This window comes from Ictalurus punctatus, chromosome 5 (genome assembly GCF_001660625.3).
Source record: "Ictalurus punctatus breed USDA103 chromosome 5, Coco_2.0, whole genome shotgun sequence".
NCBI lineage: Eukaryota > Metazoa > Chordata > Actinopteri > Siluriformes > Ictaluridae > Ictalurus > Ictalurus punctatus.
Genome location: NC_030420.2, coordinates 14,022,423 through 14,034,922, shown reverse-complemented (window position 1 = coordinate 14,034,922; position 12,500 = coordinate 14,022,423). Strand labels below are relative to the sequence as shown.

Sequence of the window (12,500 nt, the reverse complement as noted above, 5' to 3'; positions counted from 1 at the left end):
TTTCGCCGTACGTTCAATCACATCACTAAGAGTGGATTCTACTCTGGATAGTGAGGTCTTTATGTCCTGGGAGGCTTCCATGTGTTCTGTCCTTAAATTGCACAGTTCTGTAATCACCGCCGCCATTTCTTCTTCCCTGCATGTTTCACCCATGTTCGGAGACAAGTCCAGATGGTCTCGTTTATCATCTTTTTTTTACTCGTTCTGCCTTTCTTTTCTGTATCTCTTTTTAAAGTGGACATTGTGGTTTTCGCATTGGGTTGTTAATTATTTAAAGTTTAATTGGAGTTTGGCTACTTTATCTGGGATTCTTCCTGCAGCAGGGGAGTCAGGCTGCTACTCCTCTCATGGCGTCAACTGATTCCAAATTTTGATTGAGTGTACAACTGGATTAGAGGTAAAGCTAGACAGAGGTTGTGCGAATGGTAATTTAGCACACAGTAGGGCCACCAGGGAGATGGACGCCCCTTCCATAATTGTCCATCCAGGGGCTGCCGCACTCTTCCCCCATCCAGTACAACAGCAATCTTTTATTAGCTGCCCAGTAGTAGTACATGAAGTTTGGGAGTGCCATCCCTCCCTACGCTCGAGGTCTCTGCAATATATGCCTTTTCATCCGTGGTGGCTTTTTGTTCCAGATAAGGTGGATTTCTGATTTGTTCAGTTTTGAAAAGAAGAATTTTATAGGAAACACTGGAAATCATATAAAAAAATTTAGGCAGCACATTCATCTTTATCGTACTGATTCTGCCCCCAAGGAAGAGAGGCAGGGGGTCCCTCTGCTCAATATCTTGCTTCAGATTAGATAAATTATTTTATGCTATCAATTAACGAACAGTATTTCTCATTACTATTATTTTAATTCAATTAACAGTGACAATGAGCAGAGAGCTTATATTTGACTGTTTATGATGGACCTCCTGATTAAAGCTTAAACAAAAAAAAGATTGGTATCTGGATCGGTTTCAGTTGTAAAAATCCTGATCGGTGCATCCCTAATGAACACCATTAAACTAAAGCGCTGTGCATCTGACAAGTAAATGAACTCACCCAATCACACCCTATATGAGATTGTGTATATATCTGAATAATATACGCAGAGTGGATCGAGAACTGGCTCCAGCCCAGAACCATGACTGTGGAAAATGTCTAATGGTGTAGCTTCAAATATATTTAAGAGGAGCAGACTTCAAAGACTGAACATTGAGGTTTATTGTATTTGTTTACAAGGTGGAACAGGTTAACGGTTGTTTTTTACATACAGCCTGTAAAATGAACTGAAAATATTAAATTTAGTTGATCAGAAGGTAAATTAATGTGTCATGGCTCACACCATGTTCTGTCATGTCTGTCATAATTGACGAGCTCAAGTTTCACATGTCTACTTGTGCATTATATTGTGGCACATTAACGTTACCATCTGTTAAAAAAAATAAATAAATAAAAATTTCAACCATGCTCCTAAAATTTTGTGATCCATACTAACAAAAGAAATTGTTACCATAGAGCCCTGCTTTTACATGTAAACTTTTACTTGCAAATGATGCTGAACTGTGCCACTCAATGACTTTAGTTTTCATTAGGGTCAAAGCACCACAGGTGCGTATTTGCCTGTTGTAATCCTTCTTCTGTTCTTGAGTCTATAGCAACCCATAGAATCGTACATAGGAAAGTTATGTAATTTGACATTGGATTTGCTGTCTCAAACCCTTTAGCACCACCAACAGCTCAAAGTTGCACTCATGTTTATGCTTATAGCTTAAAATTTATTTATTTATTTATTTATTTATTTTAAACTTCGATTCCGTGGCTTGTGCTAAGTCAAATGCTTACATGGTTTTAATTTCCGCCAGGTAGATTTTCAGCCATTTGACTCGGATCATTAGACCATGCTGGCGAAAAGGTAAAAGCTTTTTGATAGACCAAACTAATTAGACGGCAAGCTCTGCAATGCTTTAGCATATTCAGACCAAACTTAGTATTCAGTGGGGGACATAAGTATTGGATGCATAATTTGTTTGTTTTTTTATAAATATATTTCCAATGAGGTTATTCGCATGAAATTTTCACCAGACAGGAGTATTAAATCAACAAACCTGGGAATATAAAGCATTCACAAGCTTTACGTCCATAAATAAAATTGTGTAATAAAGTGGAATGATGCAGGGAAAAAAGTATTGAACACGCTAAGAAAAAGCAGTTCTCCGAGGCAAGGTAAGGCAAGGAACCAGCTTAAATCCGTAAGTAATTATACCCCCTATCTGTGCACATTAATATCAGCTGGGTTAGTAAATTGATGGCCTATAAAAAATGCTTTTCATTACCAAGGTGTCACGCAAGAAACATGTCATGATGGGTAAAAGCAAAGAGCTCTCCCAAGACCTTCAACTTATTGTTGCAAAACATATTGATGGAATTGGATACAGACATATTTCAAGACTTCTGAATCTTACATTAAGCACCATTGGGGCTGTTATCCGCAATTGGAAGCAACATCAATCCGTAATCAACCGTCTGCGCACAGGAGCTCCTCGCAAGATTTCTGACCCGGGAGTCAGAAGAGTAGCCCAAGAGCCAAGGATCACTCGGCAAGAGCTCCAGAAATACTTGGAGGCAGCAGGTACGACCATCACTGAGAAAACAATAGGCAATGCACTCCACTGCTCATGCTCACCTCATAAGACTCCATTACTAAAGAAAAGGCATGTCAAAGCTCGTTTAAAGTTTGCTGCAACTCATTTGGACAAGCATGTGATACTGGGAGAGTATAGTCTGGTCAGACGAGAGCAAAATTTAACTTCTTGGCTGTCATACTACACACCATATTTGAAGAAGAAATGGCACTGCACCTTCACAATGGCACGTCACCCTAAAAACACTATACCAACAGTCAAATTTGAAGGTGGAAGCATCATGGTGTGGGGCAGTTTTTTATCGCATGGTACTGGCAGATTTCATATTGAACGAACGATGAATGGACCCCTTTACCGGAAGATTCTTGAGGTATCTGCTGTCATCCACCAGGATGATGATGATGATGATGACGTGGGTAGACCTTCCAGCAGGACAGTGATACGAAACATACAGCAAAGGAAACTCTATTGGCTTCAGAGAAAAATTTATCGTGTTAGAATGGCCCAATCACCTGACTTGAATCCAATTGAACAAGATATAAAGACAGTATGTTTAGACGAATGGGCCAAAATCACACCTGAATACTGAGGCCATTAATTTCTTCATACAGGAAGCGTCTTGAAGCGGTCATTACAAACAAAGGCTTCTCCACAAAGTATTAAATAAATTCTAGTTAGTGTGTTCAGTACTTTTTTCCTGTGTCATTCCACTTTATTACACACAACTTTTATGTATGGACTTTAATGGTGTGAATTCTTTATATTTCCGGATTTCTTTAGTTAATACTGTCTGGTGTACATTTTTAATGTCTGAATATTTCATGTGAATAGCCTCATTGGAAATGTATTTACTTAAAATGTTGGCGAGTACGATACTTATTCCCCTCCACTGTAAGTTCACATAACTTTTGTTCAGACAGGTCTCAAGATTATCAATGAATTTTCATATTTAATGTTTGCCTGTAACGTGCTGGCAAATGCAAAAAAGGGTGTGAGGGTGTATCTCAGCAATGCATTTTCGTATCATCGTGAAACTTGAGTATCTTCTGTACCATGCCATGAATGTACACAAGAGGTTTCCTAAGTGTGCCACCCTGTGGTCATGTAACAAATAAAAAAAAGTTCTTTATAATTTGAAGAGTTTGTACTAAATTCAGTTTTTTTCTTATTCAGCAGAGTATGCTGAAGTGGACACACGGCAACATGTGAAATTCAAGTGTGCTTCCTGTTGACCATCTTGGATTTTGTCACTGTTTTTTGCTACTCCTATAAATTGTGTAATCAACACATTTGGCATACATCATTAATACCAACCTGTCTGAACAAATGTTATCAAATGAACTCTATTCAAAACTGTTCTCCCATAATGGCCTGGGAATTTATGAAATTAACGTAATTACAAAGCATTCTTAAATCCCTTTGCCTGTAGTTATGGCTCTGCTTTCCTGTGATTCTTTAACACAATTTGTAGCAGTTCTGTGATTATGCGGCTCAGGGTCTGGGTACTTGGCCCACAAAAATGCCACTTACAGCTGTTATGCTCTTGAAGTCGCTGGCTGCCCATAGAACCACACATAGGAAAGTTATGAACTTTGGCAAACAGGATACAGTCTGAAATGTTACCTTGGCAAATTTAGATTCGCTATTTGGAGTCAAATCATACCATATGTTTTCCATTTCTGCCTGACTAGATTTTCTGCCATTTTGAATTTCTCGTCTTAGTCGGTTCATTGGCTCTTCATCAAATTTGACTCCAATTATCTTCAGACTACGATGGCAAAAAGTTAACAAAAGCTTTTTGATAGACCAATCCATTCTCGAATTATGTGTGAATGAATTAGGTGTTGTGCACACCGAAATGGACAATGAGGCTATATCTCCGTAATGCTTTTGCAATTTCCGAACAAACTTAGTATGTCCTCCATCCTGACTTGAGGATGCCTGCAGAGTTTTAGGACAGTGCCACCTTGGTTCTCAGTGGGTATGGGTATATCCACTCTGATCTTCATTTTATGGCAAGTTATGGATTTTGTGCTGAATAAAACTCAAACCGTTTCCATCTAACGAATCATAGACTTAAGCGCTGCATAGTGTTTTATGCAATATTTTGCCAACAGTACTGCCTATTGCACTGAAACTTGATGTGTAAAACCCTGTAATTGCTTCTGGTGGTTAAGCCACTGTCATGCCAGATTTTTACGACTCCTCTATTTTCCTTTCTAGTGCTTTAAGGTCAAGTGATTACAGGCACTCATGTAGAAATGTTATTTTTGAATGGAGTTATGTTGGTTGAGTAGATTCTTTTTTTCATATGCGCAGCAAACAACTAAGAAAAATGAGGTAAATATCAAAATGGCAAAGGGGTGAATTTTAAAAAAAATATGCTACGGCTAAACCATAGCTGTTGGCACCACTTTAATATTTAAAATGCAATGGTCCTAGTGGCTTCTGGTCTTCCTCTGTCTGTAAGGGGGTGGAGACAAAATGCTTGGCCCCCTTAATTACTGTTTGCAGCTATATTTATAGCTAAGCTTGTGAGTTCATCTTATCCCCCCTCCCAACTGTGCCTAATTCACTGCAGTAGCACTTTGGTGGGGTGTAGTCTCTACCCAGCATGGGTAAGCAGTGGTGAAAGAAGGGATGTCAATAATTTCAAGCCTAATAATAGCACAGTCTTAGTGGTTTTGCCATTTGAGATTTCATATTCATAATACATCTCTAAATTATATAACACCATATAAAGATATGTATTTGGGATGTAGAAGTTTGGTTGTGCATGGTATGTAACACACCGTTCATGATTTTTTTTCCGTAGCGTTTGGCTAGTTATGGCATCACAGTGTCAGAGTTGACTGGAGATCACCAGCTCTGTAAAGAGGAAATCAATGCTACTCAGATCATTGTGTGCACACCTGAGAAGTGGGATATCATCACCCGCAAGGGAGGGGAACGCACATACACCCAGCTAGTGCGCCTCATCATCATTGTAAGTAGATCATGGAACTCCTACATGCACAGTGAAAGCACAGTGGCAGGGTTGTTGTTGTTTTTTTCTTGAATTATTTTCTTGTGTCTATAGGATGAAATCCACTTGCTTCATGATGACCGTGGGCCAGTGCTGGAGTCTCTGATTGCTCGGACTATCCGAAATGTGGAACTGACTCAGGAGGATGTGCGCCTCATTGGGCTCAGTGCCACACTGCCAAATTATGAGGATGTGGCCACATGCCTTCGTGTAGACCCTGCTAAGGGTCTTTACTACTTTGATAACAGGTTAGGGTGTGGTAAATTCTGCGGTGTGAAAATAAATAGCCTACAGTGTGTTCACCCAACTTGAACTTTTACACATTTTTGTAGTGTTACAACCTGAACTGAATGGAAATGATATTTTTACGAATTGATTTGTACAGTTTCTAACATTTGAAGGTGCAAAATGTTTTATTGTGACATGTTGGTTAAACAGAAAAGCAAAGTTGAAGTATTCACATCCCAAACTTAAAGCGTTCAATACCCTGTCACGACGACTAAGTTTTTCTTATAGCAACAAAGTAATTTTTGTGATTGATGTAGGCTACAGTCCCCTCAGAAAGTATTGGAACAGCTAGGCCACTACTTTTGTTTTTGCGATACACCGAAGACATTTGGGTTTGAAATTTAAAAATATGAATGCAGGGCTCTACAGTGCGACCATTTCACTCGCATTTGCGACTGAAAAGTACCTTGTGCGACTATGAAAAAATATTTAGGCGCACCGATGTGAGTGACCTTTTCGGAGTTGTATAATACAGTCGGAATAAAAACTACAGGAAGTCCAAAATGTGCAACAGTTACTTTCGCACTGCTTTTCATCACCTCAGTCAACCGAACAAGTGTGCAAATACTGCAAAGAAGAGATTATGATCAGAGTAACTTTGTACATCATCTGCTTCTCTCAACTTGCCCATCTCACAAACCACGATCATTTATTGTTCACCCAAAATGACCTGAGCCTGCAACATGCTCGTGTAGCCACAGCAGCGTCGGGCGCCTGTAAATTATTAATAATGCTAATGCTACAAGGTGGGGTTTAATTCAAGCTTCATTAAATAATTCCTCATAATCAACATTAACAACTGTTCAGTCTGTAAACGTACAGTACACTGTCGCTCTCCCTTCACTAACTCTAATAGACCGTGCATTAACTTCATTTAATCTCACAGTTGCCAGATATCATTAGAAAAGTCAACTCCAGTGTTCAGGTTTTGATTTAATCCCCCAAAAATCACAATATTATTAGCAGACATGGCAACACTGTACTGGGGAACCGATCTAAAACTGATAAACAAAAAAAGAATAAAATGTAAAGACCGAAAATGTACTTATCAATAAATCATTTAATATAAAAATATATTATAATACTTTAATAAAATATAAAGTGAGAAATTAAATAATGTTTAATTACTATAGGCTGCATTTAATATAAATTTGACATCAAGCTTAGTAAACTATTTCCTTTGAAGGCTATTAGCCTTCTTTTCCTAATATTGATCATGCTTATGTTACTCTACTTTTAATTAGGATTCTTTATTGTTTAAGATATTTAAAAATATTTTGATAGTTTATTTATCAATTAACCAACAGTATTTATCACTGCTATTATTTTAATTAAATTAACAGTGACCATGAACTTACATTTAACTGTTTGATAGTAATGAACACCATTAAACTAAAGCGCTTTGCATCTAACTGGTAAATGAACTCACCCAATCACATCCTATGAGATTATTCAGATACAGAATGTACACAGAGCAGTTCAGAGTATAGGTTGTGATTGGCCGAGTCATTTATCCGCCAGATGCAAAGCGCTTTAGATAAGTGGTGTTCATTATTGATGCTCCAATCAGGAGTTTTACAGCCAATACCAATTTCTTGTCATCTCGATTGACCACAACCGATCCAGATACCATATCTTTTTTGTTTTGTTTCTTTTGTTTAAACTTTAATCAGGAAGTCTATCATAAACAGTTAAATGTCAGCTTTCTGCTCATGGTAACTGTTAATTGAATTAAAATCATAGAAATGAGAAATACTGTTGGTTAATTAATAAACAAGCATAAAATATTTATTTTTAAATATCTTAAACAATAGAGTCCTAATTAAAAGTAGAGTAACAAAAGCATGGCCAATATTTAGGAAAAAGAAGGCTAATAGGCTTCAAAGGAAATAGCTTAATGTCAAATTGATATTAAATGCAACCCATAGAAATTAAATGTTTAATTACTCATATTTTATGAATTTATAATCTTTTTATATTAAATGACTTATTTATAACTATGCAAATTTTCTGTCTTTATTAGGTTTTTTTTGGTTGTGTTTTTGTTTGTTTCAGTTGTTCCTTTTAGATCAGTTCCCCCAGTAGTGTTGCCATGTCTGCAGATAATAGTGTTTTTTGGGGGATTAAAAACATGGAAACTGGAGTTGACTTTTCTAGTGTTATCTGGCAAGCATGAGCTTAAATGAAGTGAATGCGCTGTCTATTAGAGTTAGTGAAGAGAGAGCGGCAGTGGTACTGTGTGTTTACAGACTGAACAGTTGTTACTCTAGATTATGATTGGTGAGGAATTACATAATAAAGAGGTTTGAATTACACCCAACCTTTGTAGCGTTAGTATTATTCATTTGCTCCTGCTTAACACCTGTGTAGCACGAGCATGTCACAGTCACAGGTTCAGGTCATTTTGCGTGATCAATAAAAGATGGCAGTTTGTGAGATTGGCAGGTTGAGAGAAGCAGATGATGTACAGTGTTACTCATCATAACTGCTTCTTTGCAGTATTTGGTCTGCACTTATATTTTATCCAAAGCGCTTTACTCTGTGTCTCATTCACACACACTCGCACAAATGGTAGCAGATGCAATGCATTAGCTGCCATGCAAGGCGCTAAATTGCCATCGGGAGCAACTTGGGGTTCAGTGTCTTGCCCAAGGACACTTCGGTATGTGGAGTCATGTGGGCCGGGAATTGAACCGCCAACCCGCTCTACCACCTGAGCCATAGCCTAAGTATTTAGACACTTGTTCGGTTGACAGAGGTGATGCAAACCAGTGTGAAAGTAACTGTTGGGCGGTGTAGATGTATTTTGGAGTTGTAGTTTTTATTCCGACTCCAATGCGAGTGCGATGGTCACACTGTAGACCCCTGCCACCCATTTTTCAAGTAATCAGCATTATTGGAATATGTGACTGACAGTTGTTTGTTGTTACCCAGGTGTGCTCTGTTTAAACAATTAATAGCTCTGAATGTCTACTCTTGGTTTGAGCCCTGGGTTTTGCCTGTGAAGACTGCTTTTGTTGTTAAGACCAGAGAGCTGTTTAGGAGAGAAATACAAGCCAAAGCTTTACTTTGAAAGTAAAGAGGGAAAATTGATCAGTCAGAGCCATTACACAAACGTTGGGCATAGTCAATGCAACAATTTGGATTGTCCTGAAAAAGAAAACCCACTGGTGTACTAGCAACTAGACATGGAACAAGTTGACTAAGGAAAACAACCGCAGTTGATGATGGAAACATTACGAGAGCTGTGAAGAAAAACCCGAAAACAAAAGCCAGTGACCTCACCAACACTCTCCAGAGGGCAGGGGTGAAGGTATCGTAATCCACTGTTTGAAGAAGACTTTGAGAAGTCTTGAAGACTTTGAGAAGACTTTGATCAGAAATATCAAAGTCATACCACAAGATGCAAACCAATAATCAGTAAGAATCAGAAGGCCTGATTTGAATTTGCAACGAACTACTGTGATGAACTGCTATACAAAGCTCTATAAAGCGCTGGAAAAAAGATTAACCTCTACCAAAGTCCTGGAAATGCCAATGTGTGGAGAAAGACAGGGTGTACTCATGCTCCAGAACTTACTACCTCCACTGTGCTTGACCACTGAGCCTATGTCATGGTTTGGGCTTGCATGGCTGCTTCTGGAATTTGCTCACTAGTCATTATTGATATAACTCATGACTGGAGCAGCAGAATTAATTCAGAAGACTACAGAAACATTGTCTGCCAATTTATGGAGGAACTTCATGAATCAATGACCCAAAATACACTGTCAGCACAGTAAGGACTTCATCAGAGGGGAAAAGTGGAAGTTTTAGACTGGCCAGCTCAATCACCAGACCTTAACCAAATTGAGCATTTCCTGAAAAGGAGACTGAAGGGAGAAACCCCTCAAAACAACCAACTGAAAGCTGTGGTACAAAGCATCAGAAAAGAAGAATGCAACAGTCTGGTGATGTCCGTGGGTTGCTGACTTGATGTGCTTATTGCAAGCCAGGGATATGCAACCAAATATTTTGTGTTATTTACTTGAAGTTTCTGTTCCAGTACTTTTACTCACCTAAAATTGGGTGGTTTGCCCCCAAAGCTTCCATGTTGTTTAATGTGTAGATGTAAATGTCAGGAAATGAAAGCTGAGATTCTGATCTATTGTCTTTTGAGCTCAAGCCCACATCATTGTATAGCAAAAACAAAAGAATTGGTCTCACTGTTCTAATACCTTTGGAGTAGACATGGAGTAACATTAAAACCACTGATATGTGAAGTGAATAAGATTATCTTGTCACAATGGCACATTTTCTTTTATATCATGTTTGTGTAAAGGCACTCTCAAGGAATAAGAAATGTTGTTTACAGTCACACAATTAAGGGTCAATATTTGTGTAAATGTGATTTTCTGTTTTTGTGGAACCCCCCCAGTTTCCGTCCTGTGCCTCTAGAACAAACATACGTAGGAATCACAGAGAAGAAGGCAATCAAGCGCTTTCAGATCATGAATGAGATTGTCTATGAGAAGATCATGGAACATGCAGGAAAAAATCAGGTAAAGCTAAATCAGAATTACCCAGACCTCCTTGTCACCAGTTAAATTTAAATTCGATTTAATTGAATTTCATTATTTATTATTTCATTATTACGTAATGCCCATTTAACAAAAGATATTGTCACAAAGTGTGCAGCTGTCAATAACTAATGAGAAAAACAAAAATAAGATAAGAAGGAAAAGAGAAATGACGGGGGAGCTCTGCCCCTGCTGTAGTGTTATTATTCTAGCTACTAATAGAGCCTGCACTTTTTCTTTGAAGCAGGCCCATAATTAACTGAAAGATTACTTGGGTAATGTGGGGTGCTTTAGTGAATTTATAATTCATTAATTTATAGGACATTACGTATGTAGTGCTTTGTGTCTGTTTAAATTGTCTGGTTCTAGTGGGGACTCTGGCTACTGTATTCTTGACTAAGTGGAGCTTATTTATTTATTTACTTATTTATTCACTTTCTGCATCATTTAGTGACGTATTTCTTAGCTTAGCAATGTTTCTGAGATGAAAAAGTTATCCTAATATCTACTTGAGTCAATGCTCTCTTTACCTTATGATGTAACTGAAAGGTCATTAAGAGCTACTACATACATAACTGGAAAACTTACTTCTACCTGTCTATGGTCCTAGTAGAAGAACTTCTGTCATGTAGAATTAATTGGGAGGAAGATACTTGGTACCCATTTGTCCTTTGCATATTCCTAAACTTTTAAGCTGTTATTAGCCACCTGGTTTTGCATATAGCAGTGGCAGCTAATACCATGTTTTCAAATAACTATACCCAGAGGTAGCGCATAGTGTAGGGCAAAATTATTGACTAGATCTGCAACAACTAATCATTCAAATCATTAAGCGGTTATTATTGAAAATCAAAAAAGCACAATTGGGATATGAGTGCAAACTTGGGTTTATATCCGAAATGAATTGCTTAAAAGGTTTAGTTTAGTTGAAATTTGTCATATGCTGTATTTCCACATATGCAGTGTAAATTGTTTGTTATAACAGGAGTGATCTATCTCCTCAATCGCAATGATGAACAGTGGCAGCACAACTAAGATCTGTAATGTCTTAAACAGTACAATCAAAGTAAACCTCAGTAAAACATTATGCCTAAAAGCAGTAACAGAAACCGTAAGGTGCAATGAAAGTGAGTGTCAGTTATCTACAGAGTGTCCACAGGTCCTTAAAAAGGCTTAAAATGTCTTAAATTCCTTTATGTAAAAATAAGGCCTTAATTAGCATTAAAATGGCTTGAATCCACGTTTCAAACGTCTTAATAATGCAGCTGAACAAACACCGCAAAGACTTAGATTTTATTTTCGCTCATTGCATTTTGAAATGGTAAACCCGTGTGACTGTGTTGCACTCAGTGTGTGCAGCTCATCTGTGTTTTCGAGCGGCTTGGGTCACAGTAAATGCCGCTCCATCCCAACTTCATCTGTCTGTGCTGTGAGTTTCAGTCACTTATAGCCTGCATTTAGAACCCAACACCTGCCAGATTCACTTTGGTTTCTTTCTAAATGTTTTAGAATGTCTAAACTTTCTTGAACATTACCACATCGTTCAATATAATGTTACAAAGTTCATCAACGAATGCATTCTACCATAATTCACTCCTTTTGTTTAGGCTTATGTCAGGTAATGTGGACCATAAGGTCAAATGGGCCGTTTAAGGTTGGAATGTTAAATTTATTATTATTAATATGTTAATAGCATCTATCTCAAAAATTTATGGCATTACTAATTTGAAGAATTTGTGCTAAATTCAGTTAAGTTTTCATTCCCTGGAGTATGCTGAAGTGAATGCACACTAACATGAAATTCAAGTGTACTTACTGTCGACCATCTTGGATTTCGTTAAACTGTGTTTTCACTATTCCTACAAATTTTGTCCAATCACCACCAAATTTGGTACATGTCATCTTCAGAGTAAGCCTCACAAAAGTTATAAAATGAAGTTTGAATATTCCAAACGGTTTGCCTGTAATGTGCCAAACAATCTGACTGCGAACCTT

At 37.8% G+C, this 12,500-nt stretch overlaps 1 protein-coding gene across 1 annotated transcript in view; it reads left to right on the top strand.

Moving 5' to 3' along the window:
* Nucleotides 1-12,500, top strand: part of snrnp200 (small nuclear ribonucleoprotein 200 (U5)) — a 120,760-nt gene that overhangs the window by 43,349 nt on the left and 64,911 nt on the right. Inside the window, exons 14-16 of the mRNA XM_053680237.1 lie at nt 5,449-5,619; nt 5,713-5,906; nt 10,364-10,487. Of these exons, the coding sequence (XP_053536212.1) occupies nt 5,449-5,619; nt 5,713-5,906; nt 10,364-10,487 (489 nt within the window). The remainder of the gene's footprint in view (nt 1-5,448; nt 5,620-5,712; nt 5,907-10,363; nt 10,488-12,500) is intronic.